The sequence below is a fragment of the Oncorhynchus clarkii genome, unplaced genomic scaffold, assembly GCF_045791955.1.
Source record: "Oncorhynchus clarkii lewisi isolate Uvic-CL-2024 unplaced genomic scaffold, UVic_Ocla_1.0 unplaced_contig_6576_pilon_pilon, whole genome shotgun sequence".
In the NCBI taxonomy this organism is placed as follows: Eukaryota; Metazoa; Chordata; class Actinopteri; order Salmoniformes; family Salmonidae; genus Oncorhynchus; species Oncorhynchus clarkii.
The window spans coordinates 110,001-131,824 of record NW_027258031.1 but is presented as its reverse complement, the minus strand read 5'-3'; the positions used below and the strand labels follow the sequence as shown (position 1 = coordinate 131,824).

The 21,824-nt window shown below is 44.7% G+C and overlaps 2 protein-coding genes across 2 annotated transcripts; both read right to left on the bottom strand.

Moving 5' to 3' along the window:
* Positions 1–15,429: 15,429 nt before the first annotated feature.
* Positions 15,430–17,415, bottom strand: LOC139394595 (tripartite motif-containing protein 16-like). Its single transcript, XM_071142697.1, has 5 exons — positions 17,381–17,415; positions 17,087–17,260; positions 16,758–16,928; positions 16,159–16,205; positions 15,430–16,022 (listed from the first exon to the last, which is right to left on the bottom strand). The coding sequence occupies exons 1-5, from the start codon at positions 17,413–17,415 to the stop codon at positions 15,430–15,432; spliced, it is 1,020 nt and encodes a 339-aa protein (XP_070998798.1).
* Positions 17,101–19,752, bottom strand: LOC139394589 (protein NLRC3-like). Its single transcript, XM_071142693.1, has 3 exons — positions 18,040–19,752; positions 17,340–17,513; positions 17,101–17,260 (listed from the first exon to the last, which is right to left on the bottom strand). The coding sequence occupies exons 1-2, from the start codon at positions 19,656–19,658 to the stop codon at positions 17,432–17,434; spliced, it is 1,701 nt and encodes a 566-aa protein (XP_070998794.1). The 5' UTR covers positions 19,659–19,752; the 3' UTR covers positions 17,101–17,260; positions 17,340–17,431.
* Between the last annotated feature and the right edge of the window lie 2,072 nt (positions 19,753–21,824).

Below are 21,824 nucleotides of genomic sequence, written 5' to 3'. Positions count from 1 at the left end.
CAGCACCTCTATTCAATATCTGACACCAACACCTCTATTCAATATCTGACACCAGCACCTCTATTCAATATCTGACACCATCACCTCTATTCAATATCTGACACTAGCACCTCTATTCAATATCTGACACAAGCACCTCTATTCAATATCTGACACCAGCACCTCTATTCAATATCTGACACTATCACCTCTATTCATTATCTGACACTAGCACCTCTATTCAATATCTGACACCAGCACCTCTATTCAATATCTGACACCAGCACCTCTATTCAATATCTGACACCATCACCTCTATTCAATATCTGACACTAGCACCTCTATTCAATATCTGACACTATCACCTCTTTTCAATATCAGACACCATCCACTGTAACAGTCCTCTTCTTGCGTTGTGTACAATCGACACAAACTCCAACTTATATGTGATGTTCGAATAACATTTACAATCTGACTATACCTGGTCAGACCCAACTCAATGAACCATAGTGCCCATGTCAATCAGGATCTCTACCTGGTCAGACCCAACTCAATGTACCATAGTACACATGTCAATCAGGATCTCTACCTGGACAGACCCAACTCAATGAACCATAGTACACATGTCAATCAGGATCTCTACCTGGACAGACCCAACTCAATGAACCATAGTACACATATCAATCAGGATCTCTCCCTGGTCAGACCCAACTCAATGAACCATAGTGCCCATATCAATCAGGATCTCTCCCTGGTCAGACCCAGCAGTTGTCTTATATATATGCTATACACAGATATATTACTATATTATATTTATAATTTATTCATGATTCATTACCATTTTGTTCCATCCATGTGACCGACCAATACTGGTTCATAGCATTTGACAGACCAACACGTCACCAGTCTTCTTCTCTCTAAACTGAGACCTTGAAACTGAGATATCTCGTTCTCAAAACAACGTCTGGCCTTACTGCCAAATTACAGCTACTGATAGTGACAATTTGTACAATCAGCCACTTAATGAACACACACATTGGTTTATAGAACAGCACATGAATAAAACACAGACATTTGTTAAAATAATAGCACAAACATAAACATTTACATTACAATAATTTAAGTGTCTTTGTCCACAGACTAGGAGACAGGCCTCAGCATCTTCAGATTAGGTGAAGAAGTGTCTTTGTCCACAGACTAGGAGACAGGCCTCAGCATCTTCAGATTAGGTGAAGAAGTGTCTTTGTCCACAGACTAGGAGACAGGCCTCAGCATCTTCAGATTAGGTGGAGAAGTGTCTTTGTCCACAGACTAAAAGACAGGCCTCAGCATCTTCAGATTAGGTGCTACAAAACGGGAAGGATGAGGAGTGAGATACACCTGAGATAATGATGTGATGATGGTCCTATGATACACCTGAGATAATGATGTGATGATGGTCCTGTGATACACCTGAGATAATGATGTGATGATGGTCCTATGATACACCTGAGATAATGATGTGATGATGGTCCTATGATACACCTGAGATAATGATGTGATGATGGTCCTATGATACACCTGAGATCATGATGTGATGATGGTCCTATGATACACCTGAGATAATGATGTGATGATGGTCCTATGAGATAATGATGTGATGTGATGATGGTCCTGATATACACCTGAGATAATGATGAGATGATGGTCCTATGGTACACCTGAGATAATGATGTGATGATGGTCCTATGATACACCTGAGATAATGATTTGCGTATTTGGTCCTATGATACACCTGAGATAATGATTTGATGATGGTCCTTGATACACCTGAGATAATGATGTGATGATGGTCCTGATACACCTGAGATAATGATGTGATGATGGTCCTATGATACACCTGAGATAATGATGTGATGATGGTCCTGATACACCTGAGATAATGATGTGATGATGGTCCTATGATACACCTGAGATCATGATGTGATGATGGTCTTACGATACACCTGAGATAATGATGTGATGATGGTCCTGATACACCTGAGATAATGATGTGATGATGGTCCTATGAGATAATGATGTGATGTGATGATGGTCCTGATATACACCTGAGATAATGATGAGATGATGGTCCTATGGTACACCTGAGATAATGATGTGATGATGGTCCTATGATACACCTGAGATAATGATTTGCGTATTTGGTCCTATGATACACCTGAGATAATGATGTGATGATGGTCCTATGATACACCTGAGATAATGATTTGATGATGGTCCTTGATACACCTGAGATAATGATGTGATGGTGGTCCTATGATACACCTGAGATAATGATGTGATGATGGTCCTATGATAGAACTATAAAAATATACATCTATTACAGGCAGCAACACAAAAACATGCTTCCATTCTGAAAAATACTTTCTCTTTGATCTGGGTAGCTATGTTTTTATTTGACCTATATTTAATCATTCCACATATTCAAGGGAGGGAGAAAAGAAACCGGTCTTACCCAGATTCACTCAAGTACTTAACAAGATGGTGTTCATGTTCACTGAGAGCATTGAGACAAGCTCCCATCACTTCTGGTCCTTTAGGGAGGACTGCGTTCAGTAGTTCTCTCATTCGCTCCTGTTCAGTTGTTTCAGCTTTTATTCTGGAGTACTCTTCATCACCAATCATGTACTTTGACCGCAGAACATCTGCTATTGGCATTGGGTTTTTGACTCCCTGAATGAGTTCAGCCCTGTGTTTCTGAAGAAACTCCTCAGCAGGAATCCCAGAGAGTGTTAATGCTGAAGGGGGGGTCAATTAAATTAATATGGTTTTAGGGTTAACAGCAGCTGTTTCTACATCTTGCAGTCTCTCCGGTTACCATTCCTATGATAGTCATTTCTTGAATAGAGCTGACTCCAGGGTTGTAGGCAATTACAATTGAAGTCAGTCAAAAAATAAAAATGAAATTTCTATTGGGTTTATTGAGAAGTCACTGAAAGTTAAAAGTAGATGCCCCTTTCCAGTTATTGAATTGGAATTTCAGTTTACTTCCTGAATTGACTGATTTATTTGGAATTGACACCTACCCTGGCTGACACGATTGTCTATTCTACATAACATACAGAGCCTGGCAAAAGTGTTCATACCCCTTGGATATCTCTATTGTGTTACATAGTGGGATTAAAATGGATTTAATTGTAATGTTAAGTCGACTGAAAATACTCTGTAATGTCAAATTGGACCTGTCCCCCATACATACAACATCTGGAAGGTCCCTCAGTCAAGTATCACATTTCAAGCACAGATTCAACTTTCTACAAAGACAAGGCCTCATATACAGTGCCTTTGTAAGTATTTATATCATTACACCTTCATCACCTTCAACACGACTCATGAAGACCTTCATCACCCCACTGAACACGACTCATGAAGACCTTCATGACCCCACTGAACACGACTCATGAAGACCTTCATCACCTCACTGAACATGACTCATGAAGACCTTCATCACCCCACTGAACATGACTCATGAAGACCTTCATCACCCCATTGAACATGATTCATGAAGACCTTCATCACCCGACTGAACACGACTCACGAAGACCTTCATCAACCCACTGAACATGACTCATGAAGACCTTCATCACCCCACTGAACATGACTCATGAAGACCTTCATCACCCCACTGAACATGACTCATGAAGACCTTCATCACCCCACTGAGCACGACTCATGAAGACCTTCATCACCCCACTGAGCACGACTCATGAAGACCTTCATCACCCCACTGAGCACGACTCATGAAGACCTTCATCACCCCACTGAATGTGACTCATGAAGACCTTCATCACCCCACTGAACACGGCTCATGAAGACCTTCATCAACCCACTGAACATGACTCATGAAGACCTTCATCACCCCACTGAACACGACTCATGAAGACCTTCATCACCCCACTGAACATGACTCATGAAGACCTTCATCACCCCACTGAGCACGACTCATGAAGACCTTCATCACCCCACTGAACATGACTCATGAAGACCTTCATCACCTCACTGAACATGACTCATGAAGACCTTCATCAGTGTCCTTCATCCCAACTTGAAGAGATGTTGGCTCTATAACCCATTTTATAAACCTCGTCCACAAAAACAAACTTACATGTTGGATGAGAGTCGTTGCTGTACACATCTGAAAAACAAACAATAGAAAATATCATAAAACTGTCAGGTGCGTGAATGAGGACCCAAAAGCGAATTAACAAAACAGAGTTTCTTTAATGACGAAACATACGTAGGCTCAGATGGACAGGCAGATTCCGACAGGACAGGACAAGGTTAGATGAACAGGCAGATTCCGACAGGACAGGACAAGGTTGCAGCAAACACGACGATAGTCTGGTTCAGGCATGAGTAACACAAACGAGAATCCGACAAAGACAGGAGCAGAAACAGAGAGAGATATAGAGACCTAATCAGAGGGAAAAAGGGAACAGGTGGGAAAAGGGGTGAACGAGGTAGTTAGAGAAGACAAGGAACAGCTGGGGGAAAGAGGGGAAGAAAAGGTAACCTAATACGACCAGCAGAGGGAGACAGGGTGAAGAGAAAGAACAGGAACAGGACACAACATGACAATACATGACAGTACCCCCCCACTCACCGAGCGCCTCCTGGCGCACTCGAGGAGGAAACCTGGCGGCAACGGAGGAAATCGTCGATCAGCGAACGGTCCAGCACGTCCCGAGAGGGAACCCAACTCCTTTCCTCAGGACCGTACCCCTCCCAATCCACTAGGTACTGGTGACCACGGCCCCGAGGACGCATGTCCAAAATCTTACGGACCCTGTAGATAGGTGCGCCCTCGACAAGGATGGGGGGGGGGGGGGAGACGAGCGGGGGCGCGAAGAACGGGCTTAACACAGGAGACATGGAAGACCGGGTGGACGCGACGAAGATATCGCGGAAGAAGAAGTCGCACTGCGACAGGATTAATGATCTGAGAAATACGGAACGGACCAATGAACCGCGGGGTCAACTTGCGAGAAGCTGTCTTAAGGGGAAGGTTCTGAGTGGAGAGCCAAACTCTCTGACCGCGACAATATCTAGGACTCTTAGTTCTACGCTTATTAGCAGCTCTCACAGTCTGCGCCCTATAACGGCAAAGTGCAGACCTGACCCTCTTCCAGGTGCGCTCGCAACGTTGGACAAAAGCCTGAGCGGAGGGGACGCTGGACTCGGCGAACTGAGATGAGAACAGCGGAGGCTGGTACCCGAGGCTACTCTGAAAAGGAGATAGCCCGGTCGCAGACGAAGGAAGCGAGTTGTGGGCGTATTCTGCCCAGGGGAGCTGTTCTGACCAAGACGCAGGGTTGCGAAAAGAAAGACTGCGTAAGATGCGACCAATAGTCTGATTGGCCCGTTCTGCTTGACCGTTAGACTGGGGGTGAAAGCCGGAAGAGAGACTGACGGAAGCCCCAATCAAACGGCAAAACTCCCTCCAAAATTGAGACGTGAATTGCGGACCTCTGTCCGAAACGACGTCTGACGGAAGGCCATGAATTCTGAAAACATTCTCGATGATGATTTGTGCCGTCTCTTTAGCAGAAGGAAGCTTAGCAAGGGGAATAAAATGAGCCGCCTTAGAGAACCTATCGACAACCGTAAGAATAACAGTCTTCCCCGCTGACGAAGGCAGTCCGGCGACAAAATCTAAGGCGATGTGAGACCACGGTCGAGAGGGAATGGGAAGCGGCCTGAGACGGCCGGCAGGAGGGGAGTTACCGGACTTAGTCTGCGCGCAGACCGAACAAGCAGCCACGAAACGACGCGTGTCATGCTCCCGGGTGGGCCACCAAAAACGCTGGCGAATGGAAGCAAGCGTACCCCGAACGCCAGGGTGGCCGGCTAACTTGGCAGAGTGAGCCCACTGAAGAACGGCCAGACGAGTAGGAACGGGAACGAAAAGAAGGTTCCTAGGACAAGCGCGCGGCGACGGAGTGTGAGTGAGTGCTTGCTTTACCTGCCTCTCAATTCCCCAGACAGTCAACCCGACAACACGCCCCTCAGGGAGAATCCCCTCGGGGTCAGTGGAGGCTACTGAAGAACTGAAGAGACGAGATAAAGCATCAGGCTTGGTGTTCTTAGAGCCCGGACGATAAGAAATCACGAACTCGAAACGAGCGAAAAACAGCGCCCAGCGCGCCTGACGCGCATTAAGTCGTTTGGCAGAACGGATGTACTCAAGGTTCCTATGGTCGGTCCAAACGACAAAAGGAACGGTCGCCCCCTCCAACCACTGTCGCCATTCGCCTAGGGCTAAGCGGATGGCGAGCAGTTCGCGGTTTCCCACATCATAGTTACGTTCCGACGGCGACAGGCGATGAGAAAAATACGCGCAAGGGTGGACCTTGTCGTCAGAGAGGGAGCGCTGAGAAAGAATGGCTCCCACGCCCACCTCTGACGCGTCAACCTCGACAACGAACTGTCTAGAGACGTCAGGTGTAACAAGGATAGGTGCGGATGTAAAACGATTCTTGAGGAGATCAAAAGCTCCCTGGGCGGAAACGGACCACTTAAAGCACGTCTTGACTGAAGTAAGGGCTGTGAGAGGAGCTGCCACCTGACCGAAATTACGGATGAAACGACGATAGAAGTTCGCGAAGCCGAGAAAGCGCTGCAGCTCGACGCGTGACTTAGGGACGGGCCAATCAATGACAGCTTGGACCTTAGCGGGATCCATCTTAATGCCTTCAGCGGAAATAACAGAACCGAGAAATGTGACGGAGGAGGCATGAAAAGTGCACTTCTCAGCCTTCACAAAAAGACAATTCTCTAAAAGGCGCTGGAGGACACGTCAAACGTGCTGAACATGAATCTGGAGTGACGGTGAAAAAATCAGGATATCGTCAAGGTAAACGAAAACAAAGATGTTCAGCATGTCTCTCAGGACATCATTGACTAATGCCTGAAAGACAGCTGGAGCGTTAGCGAGGCCGAAAGGAAGAACCCGGTATTCAAAGTGCCCTAACGGAGTGTTAAACGCCGTCTTCCACTCGTCCCCCTCCCTGATGCGCACGAGATGGTAAGCGTTACGAAGGTCCAACTTAGTGAAAAACCTGGCTCCCTGCAGGATCTCGAAGGCTGAAGACATAAGAGGAAGCGGATAACGATTCTTCACTGTTATGTCATTCAGCCCTCGATAATCTATGCAGGGGCGCAGGGACCCGTCCTTCTTCTTAACAAAAAAAACCCCCGCTCCGGCGGGAGAGGAGGAGGGGACTATGGTACCGGCGGCAAGAGCTACAGACAAATAATCTTCGAGAGCCTTACGTTCGGGAGCCGACAGAGAGTATAGTCTACCCCGGGGGGGAGTGGTTCCCGGAAGGAGATCAATACTACAATCATACGACCGGTGTGGAGGAAGAGAGGTGGCCCTGGACCGACTGAACACCGTGCGCAGATCGTGATATTCCTCCGGCACCCCTGTCAAATCACCAGGCTCCTCCTGTGAAGAAGAGACAGAGGAAACAGGAGGGATAGCAGACATTAAACATTTCACATGACAAGAGACGTTCCAGGAGAGGATAGAATTACTAGACCAATTAATAGAAGGATTATGACAAACTAGCCAGGGATGGCCCAAAACAACAGGTGTAAAAGGTGAACGAAAAATTAAAAAAGAAATGGTTTCGCTATGATTACCAGAGACAGTGAGGGTTAAAGGTAGCGTCTCACGCTGAATCCTGGGGAGAGGACTACCATCCAAGGCGAACAAGGCCGTGGGCTCCCTTAACTGTCTGAGAGGAATGTCATGTTCCCGAGCCCAGGTCTCGTCCATAAAACAGCCCTCCGCCCCAGAGTCTATTAAGGCACTGCAGGAAGCTGACGAACCGGTCCAGCGTAGATGGACCGACAAGGTAGTGCAGGATCTTGAAGGAGAGACAGGAGTAGTAGCGCTCACCAGTAGCCCTCCGCTTACTGATGAGCTCTGGCTTTTACTGGACATGAAGTGACAAAATGACCAGCGGAACCGCAATAGAGACAGAGGCGGTTGGTGATTCTCCGTTCCCTCTCTTTAGTCGAGATGCGGATACCTCCCAGCTGCATAGGCTCAGCACCCGAGCCGGCAGAGGAAGATGGTAGTGATGCGGAGAGGGGGGCAACGGAGAACGCGAGCTCCTTTCCACGAGCTCGGTGACGAAGATCAACCCGTCGCTCAATGCGAATAGCGAGTTCAATCAAGGAATCCACGCTGGAAGGAACCTCCCGGGAGAGAATCTCATCCTTTACCTCTGCGCGGAGACCCTCCAGAAAACGAGCGAGCAAAGCCGGCTCGTTCCAGCCACTGGAGGCAGCAAGAGTGCGAAACTCAATAGAGTAGTCTGTTATGGATCGATTACCTTGACATAGGGAAGACAGGACCCTGGAAGCCTCCTCCCCAAAAACAGATCGATCAAAAACCCGTATCATCTCCTCCTTAAAGTCCTGATACTGGTTAGTACACTCAGCCCTTGCCTCCCAGATTGCCGTGCCCCACTCACGAGCCCGTCCAGTAAGGAGAGATATGACGTAGGCGATACGAGCAGTGCTCCTGGAGTAAGTGTTGGGCTGGAGAGAAAACACAATATCACACTGGGTGAGGAACGAGCGGCATTCAGTGGGCTCCCCAGAGTAACACGGCGGGTTATTGATTCTGGGCTCCGGAGATTCGAAAGCCCTGGAAGTGGCCGGTGGATCGAGGCGGAGATGGTGAACCTGTTCTGTGAGGTTGGAGACTTGGGTGGCCAGGGTCTCAACGGCATGTCGAGCAGCAGACAATTCCTGCTCGTGTCTGCCTAGCATCGCTCCCTGGATCTCGACGGCTGAGTGGAGAGGATCCGAAGTCGCTGGGTCCATTCTTGGTCGGATTCTTCTGTCAGGTGCGTGAATGAGGACCCAAAAGCGAATTAACAAAACAGAGTTTCTTTAATGACGAAACATACGTAGGCTCAGATGGACAGGCAGATTCCGACAGGACAGGACAAGGTTAGATGAACAGGCAGATTCCGACAGGACAGGACAAGGTTGCAGCAAACACGACGATAGTCTGGTTCAGGCATGAGTAACACAAACGAGAATCCGACAAAGACAGGAGCAGAAACAGAGAGAGATATAGAGACCTAATCAGAGGGAAAAAGGGAACAGGTGGGAAAAGGGGTGAACGAGGTAGTTAGAGAAGACAAGGAACAGCTGGGGGAAAGAGGGGAAGAAAAGGTAACCTAATACGACCAGCAGAGGGAGACAGGGTGAAGAGAAAGAACAGGAACAGGACACAACATGACAATACATGACAAAAACACTTTAATAGCATCTGTTAGAAAAGGACATTGATGATTGACATACTGTTCATGTATAGTATTTCTTACCTTTTGATAACACTGATTTCCATACTGTCCTCTCATCATCCCCGATTAACTCCATCTCAATGTCCACCCCTGTGTTTCCCATTATCATCTGACAACAGCTTGGTGTGGTGTCTGCAGGTAACAGCTGAATCTTCTGTAGGAGGCCATATGGTGCAACGATTGAGACAACAGACAGAGAGAGAGAGAAATAGTGAAATAGAATGACATTACAGTTATTCATATACAATATGACAGATTCATGTCCTCAGCCTGATAAAACTACACCTCTGGATTGATGGAAGTGGAGCGGGGATTCTTGAACGCAAACCAACTGTTCAGCTTTAAGGACCCGTTTGGACTTGACAGGACGAATTCTGAAAATCCTTTGGACACCTGATTTTTCTCCCGTTCCTGAACAGCCTACAAAATGAGCAATGTAGTAGTCAGTCAGAACAATGTAGTCTCGTAATTCACACAACATGCAGCTCACTGAGCAATCCCTTTTTGTCAACAACAAAAAATGTGTATGCTTTTTGCTTTACGATCTCTATTTTACCAGGATATTATTTTAAAGGTGTACCAGGTAAGTTGACTGAGAAGAGATTCTCTTTTACAGCAACGACCTGGAGAAGAGTTACAGGGGAGAGGAGAGGGGGAAAATGAGCCAATTGGAAGCTGGGGATGATTAGGTAGCCATGATGGTATGAGAGCCAGATTGGGAATTTAGCCAAGACACCGGGGTTAACATCCCCACTCTTACGATAAGTGCCATGGGATCTTCAGTGACCATGGAGAGTCAGGACACCGGGGTTAACATCCCCACTCTTACGATAAGTGCCATGGGATCTTTAGTGACCATGGAGAGGCCACCTGTTTAACGTCCCATCTGAAAGACAGCGCCCTACGCAGGGCAATGTCCCCTTCACTGCCCAGGGGCATTGGGTTGTCCCTCGACCAGAGGGAAGAGTGCCGGCTACTGGCTCTTCAAATGAACAAGACAGAAACAGATTTCTCACAGAGCTGCATGTTGTCGTTGTAATCTAGAGATTTTCAACAAACTATCAGCTTTCCTTTAATAAGTTTCAACATACTGTTGTCTCTTCAGTGATAGTGCCTGTTAGGGAATGATCAGAATTAGTTGGGTAACATAGATAAGATGTTTTATTTCCATGATATGCTTATGAGTTATTTCTCATAAGAATGTATTTTGTTGTACTATAGTGGTGGCCATTGGCAGTTATCTGTTCTATGTCAGGACTAAGTTGCATGGGCCGCATAGAGGGGAGAGGTCAAGGGGTCATCATGTGTAAACATATATTTTCTGTGTGCCAGTGACTCCCTAATTTTCTCATCGGGGAAAGGAGGGTGACAGTGTCTGGAATCATTCTATGCTCCCTCTTTGTTGACCTATAGGGTCACTCTCCTCTCCGTGAGTTTGTCCTCTGATTGGTCGTATTTAGAATTGGTTCTATCTAAATGACAATTTGATATATATCATAGGGTGGGGGTAATGTCTTGGTACCATTTTGTACCAAGGAGGAGATAAGAGCTTTGTTTAGGAGACCAAACTGAACGATAATTTATAGCCCACTCTGTCTGACTAGGGGATATTCTCTCTGAAGTAAGGTTTTTTCTTTGTGTAAGTTCCTAAGACCTGTGTTTTGTCATGTCGTCTTGAGAGGGGGTGGATCTTTGCTATAAAGGAACCCATTTGCCATTATGTTGGGACTCTCAACTTTTCATTTAGAGATAATGAACTGTTGAAAGTCAAAATGCTATTGCAAAAGCTTAATTATTATTAAAGGTGAAGATTAAGCATAACTCTGACTCGTGTGTGATTTGCTCTCTCATCATTTGGTAATTAAGGAAATTTCCACGACATGCCTCACCTCTTTCTGACTGGAGTTTCTGAGGAGCAGGTACAGCCTTGAAATGACTGTTGACCTTTTTACTGCCATGTAGAGGACCACATCACAGTGGACATCTACGTTCCAAGACAGTAATCTCAGTATAACAGAGATAGGTGAGAACTTGGGATGGAGAATCTTAACATGGAATCTGGTGACCTCATGCACTTCCTCTAAAGACACTCCATGTTCCTCTACATGAAGAATCTTCATCTCATTCCTCAGGGAAGGGTTGGTCCCTGAACAACACAATAAAAAGGAGACAGAAAGACAAATATTGTATTATTCATCCAACTAAAAGACAAAGAATATGCAGTACCAGATCACAGTAAACGCAAACTCCCAGAATAATGAATTCATTATTTCAGGAAGTGAAACTCAGTTACATGGAAATGTCTTTCTGAATACTATTTCTACATGGTTTTACCTAAACAGACAAAGTGTGGCAGATGAACTTCCTCCAGTTCACCTAACTCCATAGTGATGTCCAGCAATGGACCACCTTGTGTGTACTGCATGTCTTTCAGAAGTTGACTGTAGGGTTCCCAGTTCCTGAAGTGATACTTCAGTATGACATCTCTCTCACACAGCCAGCGGAGCCCAGACACTGTGCACTCATAACTCCCTTTGGGTGTCCTGTGCCTTATGGCAACAACAAGATGTGGTAGAGAGGGTCAATGGTCAAATGGAGAGGTTGGATTAGAAGACTATTCCCAAAGGTAATGGGGAAATACACTAGCAAGTGGAATGAAATGTTAAAAGTAGTTATTTTACCTGAACATTGTCACTCCCTGGACAGTGGAAGTCAAGGGTTCAATCTGAAGCCAGTGTGTGGAGTCCTGAACAAGGACAAGCATGTCAATAATACATATGGGGCCTGTTTCCTGGACACAGATCGAGTCTAGTGCTAGACTCAATGGAAGTTTCAATAGAAAGTTGAAAAAGGGGGCTGAATAATTTTGCATGCCCAATTTTTCAGTTTTTGATTTGTTAAAAAAGTTTGAAATATCCAATAAATGTCGTTCCACTTCATGATTGTGTCCCACTTGTTGTTGATTCTTCACAAAAAAATACAGTTTTATATCTTTATGTTTGAAGCCTGAAATGTGGCAAAAGGTCGCAAAGTTCAAGGGGGGCGAATACTTTCGCAAGGCACTGTACCAGTATGGTTGGTCAGTACACACCTGGCTTTGAGACTGTGTTTATATTACTAAAGCAGAACACAGGACTGTCTATATCCCAGTATGAATGGTTGGTCAGTACACACCTGGCTTTGAGACTGTGTTTATGTTACTAAAGCAGAACACAGGACTGTCTATATCCCAGTATGAATGGTTGGTCACTACACACCTGGCTTTGAGACTGTGCCTGACTCCTGCAGGTATGTAAAAGTAAGAATTGACATTATGACTTACCTCAAAATGGTCACAAGTCTTACAGCTCTGAGGAATCCCTGAAGGAAAAAGTAGTTGTTATTTAAAATGGACAATATCATGGAATAATGAATTTATAATTAGACTTGTAATAAAAATGAATATAAGTGAGCAACAGTCACAGAATGTACACTCATTAGCAGACCATAATCTGACATAAGTGTTATATTAATTAATATTTGTAGAAGCAGGAAACAACATCGTTCTGGTCCATGTTTTGTAGATGTTGGGGGTCTGATTTCTGGTAGATTCTAGGATGAGAGCTTAAAGGTAGAGTCAGCTAAATGATGATGTACGAGCAGCACCACAGATATTGTGATGAGCAAGATGCCTGACTTCTCTCTCACACAGTCACACACAGTATCTGCCCATGTGCGTGGGTTCTCTTCACTCTCTTACGGTGTGGTAGCCACGGGACCAAAACAGCAGAGAAGTTTAGCATCGTGCTCTCCAATGCTCTTAGTTGTTGTAGAAAATTGACCCACTATGTGATTTACTTTGTGCATCTACGTCATATCGCTGACTCTACCTTGAAGTTTTTTTTGACCAAATAGATCATGATTGTGTTCCTTGCCTGGGAATCAACTGTAATGAACGCTTTAAAAATATTTTGAGTCATAAACAATTATCAGTTAACACTCACATTTCTCAGGTCCAAACTTGATCCAACACTCTCCACCATGGTCTCTGGTGTCCTCAGGTCCAGGCTTGATCCAGCACTCTCCACCATGGTCTCTGGTGTCCTCAGGTCCAGGCTTGATCCAACTCTCTCCACCATGGTCTCTGATGTCCTCAGGTCCAGACTTGATCCAACTCTCTCCACCATGGTCTCTGGTGTTCTCAGGTCCAGACTTGATACAACACTCTCCACCATGGTCTCTGGTGTCCTCAGGTCCAGGCTTGATCCAGCACTCTCCACCATGGTCTCTGGTGTCCTCAGGTCCAGGCTTGATCCAGCACTCTCCACCATGGTCTCTGGTGTCCTCAGGTCCAGGCTTGATCCAACTCTCTCCACCATGGTCTCTGATGTCCTCAGGTCCAGACTTGATCCAACTCTCTCCACCATGGTCTCTGGTGTTCTCAGGTCCAGACTTGATACAACACTCTCCACCATGGTCTCTGGTGTCCTCAGGTCCAGGCTTGATCCAGCACTCTCCACCATGGTCTCTGGTGTCCTCAGGTCCAGGCTTGATACAACTCTCTCCACCATGGTCTCTGGTGTCTTCAGGTTCAGGCTTGATCCAACTCTCTCCACCATGGTCTCTGGTGTTCTCAGGTCCAGGCTTGATACAACACTCTCCACCATGGTCTCTGGTGTTCTCAGGTCCAGGCTTGATACAACTCTCTCCACCATGGTCTCTGGTGTCTTCAGGTTCAGGCTTGATCCAACACTCTCCACCATGGTCTCTGGTGTTCTCAGGTCCAGGCTTGATCCAACACTCTCCACCATGGTCTCTGGTGTCCTCAGGTCCAGGCTTGATCCAACTCTCTCCACCATGGTCTCTGGTGTCCTCAGGTCCAGGCTTGATCCAACACTCTCCACCATGGTCTCTGGTGTTCTCAGGTCCAGGCTTGATCCAACACTCTCCACCATGGTCTCTGGTGTTCTCAGGTCCAGGCTTGATCCAACACTCTCCACCATGGTCTCTGGTGTTGGTAAAGCAGAAGAATAGACTGTGATTAAACTAAACTAAACTACTTATTAAGGCTTTATATAACATACATAGTCTTCATAAGCAATACAAATAGTGTATAAAGGGTGACAGAACAGCTCCATATGAAGGCTGCATTGCCTAAATGTGACATTGCCCACTAAGTCAACTTCCATAAAGTCAATAATGATGGTGACATTTAACTAGGCAAGTCAGTTCAGAACAAATTGTTATTTACAATGACGGCCTACGCCGGCCAAACCCTAACCAGGACGATTCTGGACCAATTGTGCGCCGTCCTATGGGACTCCCAATCATCTCCGGTTGTGATAAAGCCTGGGATCAAACCCGGGTCTGTAGTGACACATCTAGCACTGACATGCAGTGCCTTAGACAGCTGTGCCACTCATTGCTTATCTTGAGGAAAGCCCCTAGAGATGAAGTCACCAGGTATCATGAGATACAATCCCCCCTAGAGATGAAGTCACCAGGTATCATGAGATACATTCAATCCTAGAGATGTGAAGTCACCAGGTATCATGGGTTACATACCCCCCTAGAGATGAAGTCACCAGGTATCATGGGTTACATTCCCCCCTAGAGATGAAGTCACCAGGTATCATGAGTTACATTCCCCCCTAGAGATGTGAAGTCACCAGGTATCATGAGTTACATACCCCCCTAGAGATGTGAAGTCACCAGGTATCATGAGTTACAATCCCTAGAGATGTGAAGTCACCAGGTATCATGAGTTACATTCCCCCCTAGAGATGTTAAGTCACCAGGTATCATGAGGTCCAACAGAACACATTAAAACACACCACTACTACTAATCTAACTGTCTGTAGGTCCAACAGAACACATTAAAACACACCACTACTACTAATCTAACTGTCTGTAGGTCCAACAGAACCCAACACACCACTACTACTAATATAACTGTCTGTAGGTCCAACAGAACACATTAAAACACACCACTACTACTAATCTAACTGTCTGTAGGTCCAACAGAACACCTTAAAACACACCACTACTACTAATATAATTGTAGGAATGATTCCAGAGGAAACAAATGATAAAACATTGCTATGACTCACCTCTGAATGTGTTGGTCAACTATCTGACACAGGGTCACTGAGGAGGAGGAGTAAACCCAAAACCCAGGATAGAGGGGTTCAGTGAACGTGGTGAGTTCTGTGTGAAGGTGTGTCAGTGTACCAGAGGAGGACACACTATAGAAGGACAAAGTACCAGCTGGCCAGTCCAGATACACTCCAACTCTGTTAGAAACAGGACCAGAGATGGATCTGTTGACTCCAGCATGGTTAAATTCATAACCACTATGAGAGCAGTATAAACACCAGGACTTCCTATTGCGTCCAATCCTACGGTCATCCTCCCATCCCTTCCTCTTCATTTTTTCGTACACCACACCAATGTCAGCCCCGGTACCATCCCTCTCCACCTCCCAGTAATAACGACCTCCAGATAAGCCTTCTCTGCAGAGAACTTGGAAATTATAATTAATGGGTATTGAAGGGTATTGAACTTGGGGACGACAGTCAAATCTTTCTGGATGGTCTTCATAATGCTGCTTCTCCACCACCCGAGTCACCTTCCTGTTCCCCTCAGACAGTATCAGGTATGGGTTTGCTGTATTTGGGTCCAGGGTGAGATGACAGGCATCTGTAGACAAAAGGAGAGTTTAATCAAACCACATCTTCACATAAAATGTTGTTTTGTAGGTACAGAACAAGTATTGATTAGTTACTATGTTACTATAGTTCTGAATATACAGTTAATTAGGATTGAAGAGACTTACATTTCCTCGGCCCTGATTTCAGCCTGCACTCTCCACCATGATCCACACTGTAGGAGAAACAGGTTATTGACTGACAAAGACCTAATAAAGCAGTCAACATTTAAACCATATTGTTGTGTTCTGGTGCACTATCCCAGTTCATTACTATCCTACCTACTGCATACAGAACGGAGTACAGTTCATTACTAGAGACATACATGTATTCTATCCTACCTACTGCATACAGAACAGAGTACAAATCAATACTAGAGACATACAGGTATTATATCCTACATACTGCATACAGAACAGAGTACAATTTATTACTAGAGACATACAGGTATTATATCCTACCTACTGCATACAGAACGGAGTACAGTTCATTACTAGAGACATACATGTATTATATCCTGCCTACTGCATACAGAATGGAGTACAATTCCAACAGGATATCAGAGATGCAGAAGAAGAGTATTCATGTGGTGATGATGTATGCTGTGCTCAGCCTGCTGAGTAAACTTCCCCTTAATTCTACCATCATGTCCTCATGTTACTGACCCTACTACACTACATATGACACAACCGCTGCTCACACTATTAGGAAATCTATTCTGACTTACTTCAGCTTCAGTTTATATGTGTGATCCACCAGAGCAGCTGAAAGCAGTCCCCCTGCAGAGACTCCTGGGTGATTGTAGCTCAGGTCCAGCTCTTTCAGGTGGGAGAGGTTTGACCTCAGAGCTGAAGACAGAGCAGCACAGCCCTCCTCTGTGACCAGACAGCCAGACAGCCTACAGAGAGACACAACAGCGGTCTAGGTTGATGTACTGGTGTCAATCATCTTGTAGGACACCCATATATTTGTCCATGACACAAACATTGTGATGAAATATTAGATTATTTGTTTAACTCAGCTCAGTACCGACCTGACTGAAACAGCTGTACTTACCCCAGTGCGTGTAGTTTACAGTCTGGATCCTCCAGTCCAGCAGACAGCAGTGTAACTCCTGAGTCCTGCAGGTCATTGTCTCTCAGCTCCAGTTGTTTCAGTTGTGAGTTGGGTGAACTCAGGACTGAGGCCAGATCTGAACAGCAACCCTCTGTCAGACCACACTGACCTAGACTAGAGGGCAGAAGAGCACATGATTAACACATGTTTAAAACATCCACATAATAACTCATACTGAAGATATTTAACTCACACTAGTGTCTGTATGTTGCAGAGTGGACTGGTTAGTCCAACACAGAGCAGCTCCACTCCTCTGTCTCCCAGGTCATTGTAGCTGAGGTCCAGTTATCTCAGGGGGGAGTTTGGTGTCTGCAGAGCTGCGGTCAGAGTCTCACAGGATTTATATGTGAGTTTACAGCCAGCCAGTCTGGAGAGAGGAGATATGTCGATACACTGTTAAATCTACAAAGATTTAAGAATAATGAGATGCATTAAGACAATAACAGAAGGACATGATTAGAGATTGTTAAAAACATACGAACTCAATCAAGATATTTAACCTTAGTTTCATATATTTATCACATTTGATGAATGTTTCTGCATATTTAACAAGATGTTCAAATAATGTTACAAATATAATTACTACAAATATATAAACACTATAAAGACAGTGGATACTGAAGATATGTAACTCACACTAGTGTCTGTATGTTGCAGAGTGGACTGGTTAGTCCAACACAGAGCAGCTCCACTCCTCTGTCTCCCAGGTCATTGTAGCTGAGGTCCAGTTCTCTCAGGGGGGAGTTTGGTGTCTGCAGAGCTGAGGTCAGAGTCTCACAGGATTTATATGTGAGGTAACAGTCAACCAGTCTGGAGAGAGGAGATAATCTGTTAGATATACAAATCCTTAATTATAATGATACTGTATACATCAACTCAATAACAGAACTTACAGTGCTCTCTTGCAGGTTCTCACTACCGGCAGCAACCTCTGATAACCTTCCTCTGATGTGTTGTATGTCTTCAGGTCAAACTCCTCCAGCACCTCCTCTGACATCAGTAACAGGTAGGCCAGGGCTGAACATTGATGAGGTTTTAGTCTTGTTTCTGAAAGAGTTCCTGAATACAGGGATTTCTGCATGTCTTCAACTAGAGAGTTGGCACCAAGTTCATTCAAACAGTGGAACAAGTTGATGATCCTTTCTGGTGAGGATTCCTCCTTGATCTTGTCTGAAAGGTACTCAACTGTGCTCTCATTGGTCTGTGTTGTACTTCCTGTCTGTGTCAGAAGGCCTTGTAACAGATTCTGATTGGACTCCAGTGAGAGACCCAGAAGGAAGCGTAGGAACAGGTCCAGGTGTCCATTCTCACTCTTCAGGTCCTGGTCCACTGCTGTCCTGTGTAAGTCAGACAACTGGATTGACTCCTCCTCCTCTTCTTCATCATCAGTAAGGACTGCTTTGGGGGAGAAAACATTTTCCTTCTTGTCCAGACATGATTCTAAAGCATGCACTGCTGCTAGAAACTCCTGAATGCTCAGATGCACAAAGCTGTAGACCTTCTCTTGGTACAGCCCAGATTCCTCTTTAAAGATCTCTGTACACAATGCTGAGTACTCTGATGCCTCTGTGACATCAAGGCCACACTCTCTCAGGTCCTCCTCATAGAAGATCAGGTTGCCCTTCTGCAGCTGTTGGAAAGCCAGCTTTGCCAGTTTCAGGATCATCTCTTTGTCTGACTGAGACAGTTCCTTTGGGTTTGTCTCTGTGGCTTTGTTGTACTTCTTGTTCTTCGCAATGATTTGGATGAGAATGAAGTGTGAGTACATCTGGGTCAGATTTTTGGGGACTTCATCCTTCTCTGCCTCTTTCAGTATCACCTCAAGGACAGTGGCTGATATCCAACAGAAGACTGGCATGTGGCACATGATGTGGAGGCTCCTTGATGTCTTCATGTGTTTGATGATTTCATTGGCCAGATTCTGATCTGTGATTTTCTTCCTGAAATACTCCTCCTTCTGTGGATCATTGAACCCTCGTACCTCTGTCATCTGGTCAACACACTCAGGAGGGATCTGATTGGCTGCTGCAGGTCGTGAGGTTATCCAGAGGACAGCAGAGGGAAGCAGATTTCCCTTGATGAGGTTTGTCAGCAGAACGTCCACTGAGGTTGGTTTCGTGACATCATAGCACTTCTCATTGTTTTTGAAGCCTAGAGGAAGTCGACACTCATCCAGACCATCAAAAATGAAAACAGTGTTGGTTTCACCATCTTCAATGCTATCAATCTCTTTCAGCTCTGAGAAGTAGTGGGAAAGAAGTTGCATCAGACTGTATTGGTCCTTTTTCAGGTTCAGATCACGGAAAGGAAGAGGAAACATGAAATGAATGTCCTGATTTGCTTTTCCTTCTGCCCAGTCAAGGATGACCTTCTGCACAGAGACTGTTTTTCCAACACCAGCAATTCCTTTTGTCAGCACAGTTCTGATTGGTTTGTCTTGTCCAGGTAAAGGTTTGAAGATGTCGTTGCATTTGATTGGTGTCTCTTGTGTGGTTAGTTTCTTGGATGCCATCTCTATCTGTCTAACCTCATGTTCATTATTGAGCCCTCCACTTCCACCCTCTGTGATGTAGAGCTCTGTGTAGATGTCCTTGAACAGACTTTGGTTTCCATGGTGTCCAATTCCTTCAGATATGTGTTGATACTTGTGTTTCAGTTTAGCCTTAATCTCTTGTTGGACTGTCAGCAGAGTTTGACCTGTAGGAAAACAATGAGAGTTGGGACTCATAAGTTTGTGTGTGTGTTTTATCCTTAATCTGTCGTTCTGCCCCTGAACAGGCAGTTAACCCACTGTTCCCAGGCCGTCATTGAAAATAAGAATTTGTTCTTAACTGACTTGCCTGGCCTTAAATAAAGGTAAAATAAAAAATAAAATAAAAATTTTACACCATTTTAAAGATCAACTTGTTAATCCCACCACAGTGTCCGATTTCAAAAAGGCTTTACGACGAAAGCACACCAAACGATTATGTTAGGTCAGTACCTAGTCACAGAAAAACACAGCCATTTCCTAACCAAGCAGAGGAGTCACAAAAAGCAGAAAGAGATCAAATTAATCACTAACCTTTGATGATCTTCATCAGATGACACTCATAGGACTTCATGTTACACATTACATGTATGTTTTGTTCGATAAAGTTCATATTTATATCCAGAAATCTCAGTTTACATTGGCGCTATATGTTCAGTAATGAGCCACATCAATTTAGAGAAATACTCATAATAAACATTGATAAAATATACAACTATTATACATGGAACTTTAGACAAACCTATGCAACCTAATGCAACCGCGGTGTCAGATTTTTTAAAAATCTTTACGGAACAAGCACACCATGCAATAATCTGAGTACAGCGCTTAGAGACCAAAACAACCATACAGATATCCGCCATGTTGTGGAGTCAGCAGAAGTCAGAATAGTATTATAAATGTTCCCTTACATTTGATGATCTTCATCAGAATGTACTCCCAGGAATCCCAGTTCTGCAGGGCACCAAAAACAGAAATCTCATAATTCAAATTCCTCAGACATACATGGGGCGGCAGGGTAGCCTAGTGGTTAGAGCGTTGGACTAGTAACTGGAAGGTTGCGAGTTCAAACCCCCGAGCTGACAAGGTACAAATCTGTCGTTCTGCCCCTGAACAGGCAGTTAACCCACTGTTCCCAGGCCGTCATTGAAAATAAGAATTTGTTCTTAACTGACTTGCCTGGCCTTAAATAAAGGTAAAATAAAAAAAAATAAAAAAATTTTACACCATTTTAAAGATCAACTTGTTAATCCCACCACAGTGTCCGATTTCAAAAAGGCTTTACGACGAAAGCACACCAAACGATTATGTTAGGTCAGTACCTAGTCACAGAAAAACACAGCCATTTCCTAACCAAGCAGAGGAGTCACAAAAAGCAGAAAGAGATCAAATTAATCACTAACCTTTGATGATCTTCATCAGATGACACTCATAGGACTTCATGTTACACATTACATGTATGTTTTGTTCGATAAAGTTCATATTTATATCCAGAAATCTCAGTTTACATTGGCGCTATATGTTCAGTAATGAGCCACATCAATTTAGAGAAATACTCATAATAAACATTGATAAAATATACAACTATTATACATGGAACTTTAGACAAACCTATGCTTAATGCAACCGCGGTGTCAGATTTTTTAAAAATCTTTACGGAACAAGCACACCATGCAATAATCTGAGTACAGCGCTTAGAGACCAAAACAACCATACAGATATCCGCCATGTTGTGGAGTCAGCAGAAGTCAGAATAGTATTATAAATGTTCCCTTACATTTGATGATCTTCATCAGAATGTACTCCCAGGAATCCCAGTTCTATAATAAATGTTTGATTTGTTAGCTAAAGTCCATTTATGTCCAAATACCTCCTTTTTTTGCACGTTTAGTACACAATCCAAACTCACGATGCGCAGGCAAGTCCAGGCAAAAGTTCAGACGAGAAGTCATAATACAGTTTGTAGAAACATGTCAAACGAAGTATAGAATCCATGTTTAGGATGTTTTTATCATAAATCTTCAATAATGGTCCAACCGGAGAATTCCTTTGTCTGTAGAAATGCAATGGAACAGAGCTAACTCTCACGGGAGCGCGCGAGACTGAGCTCGTGGCACTCTGCCAGACCCCTTACTCAATCAGCTCCCA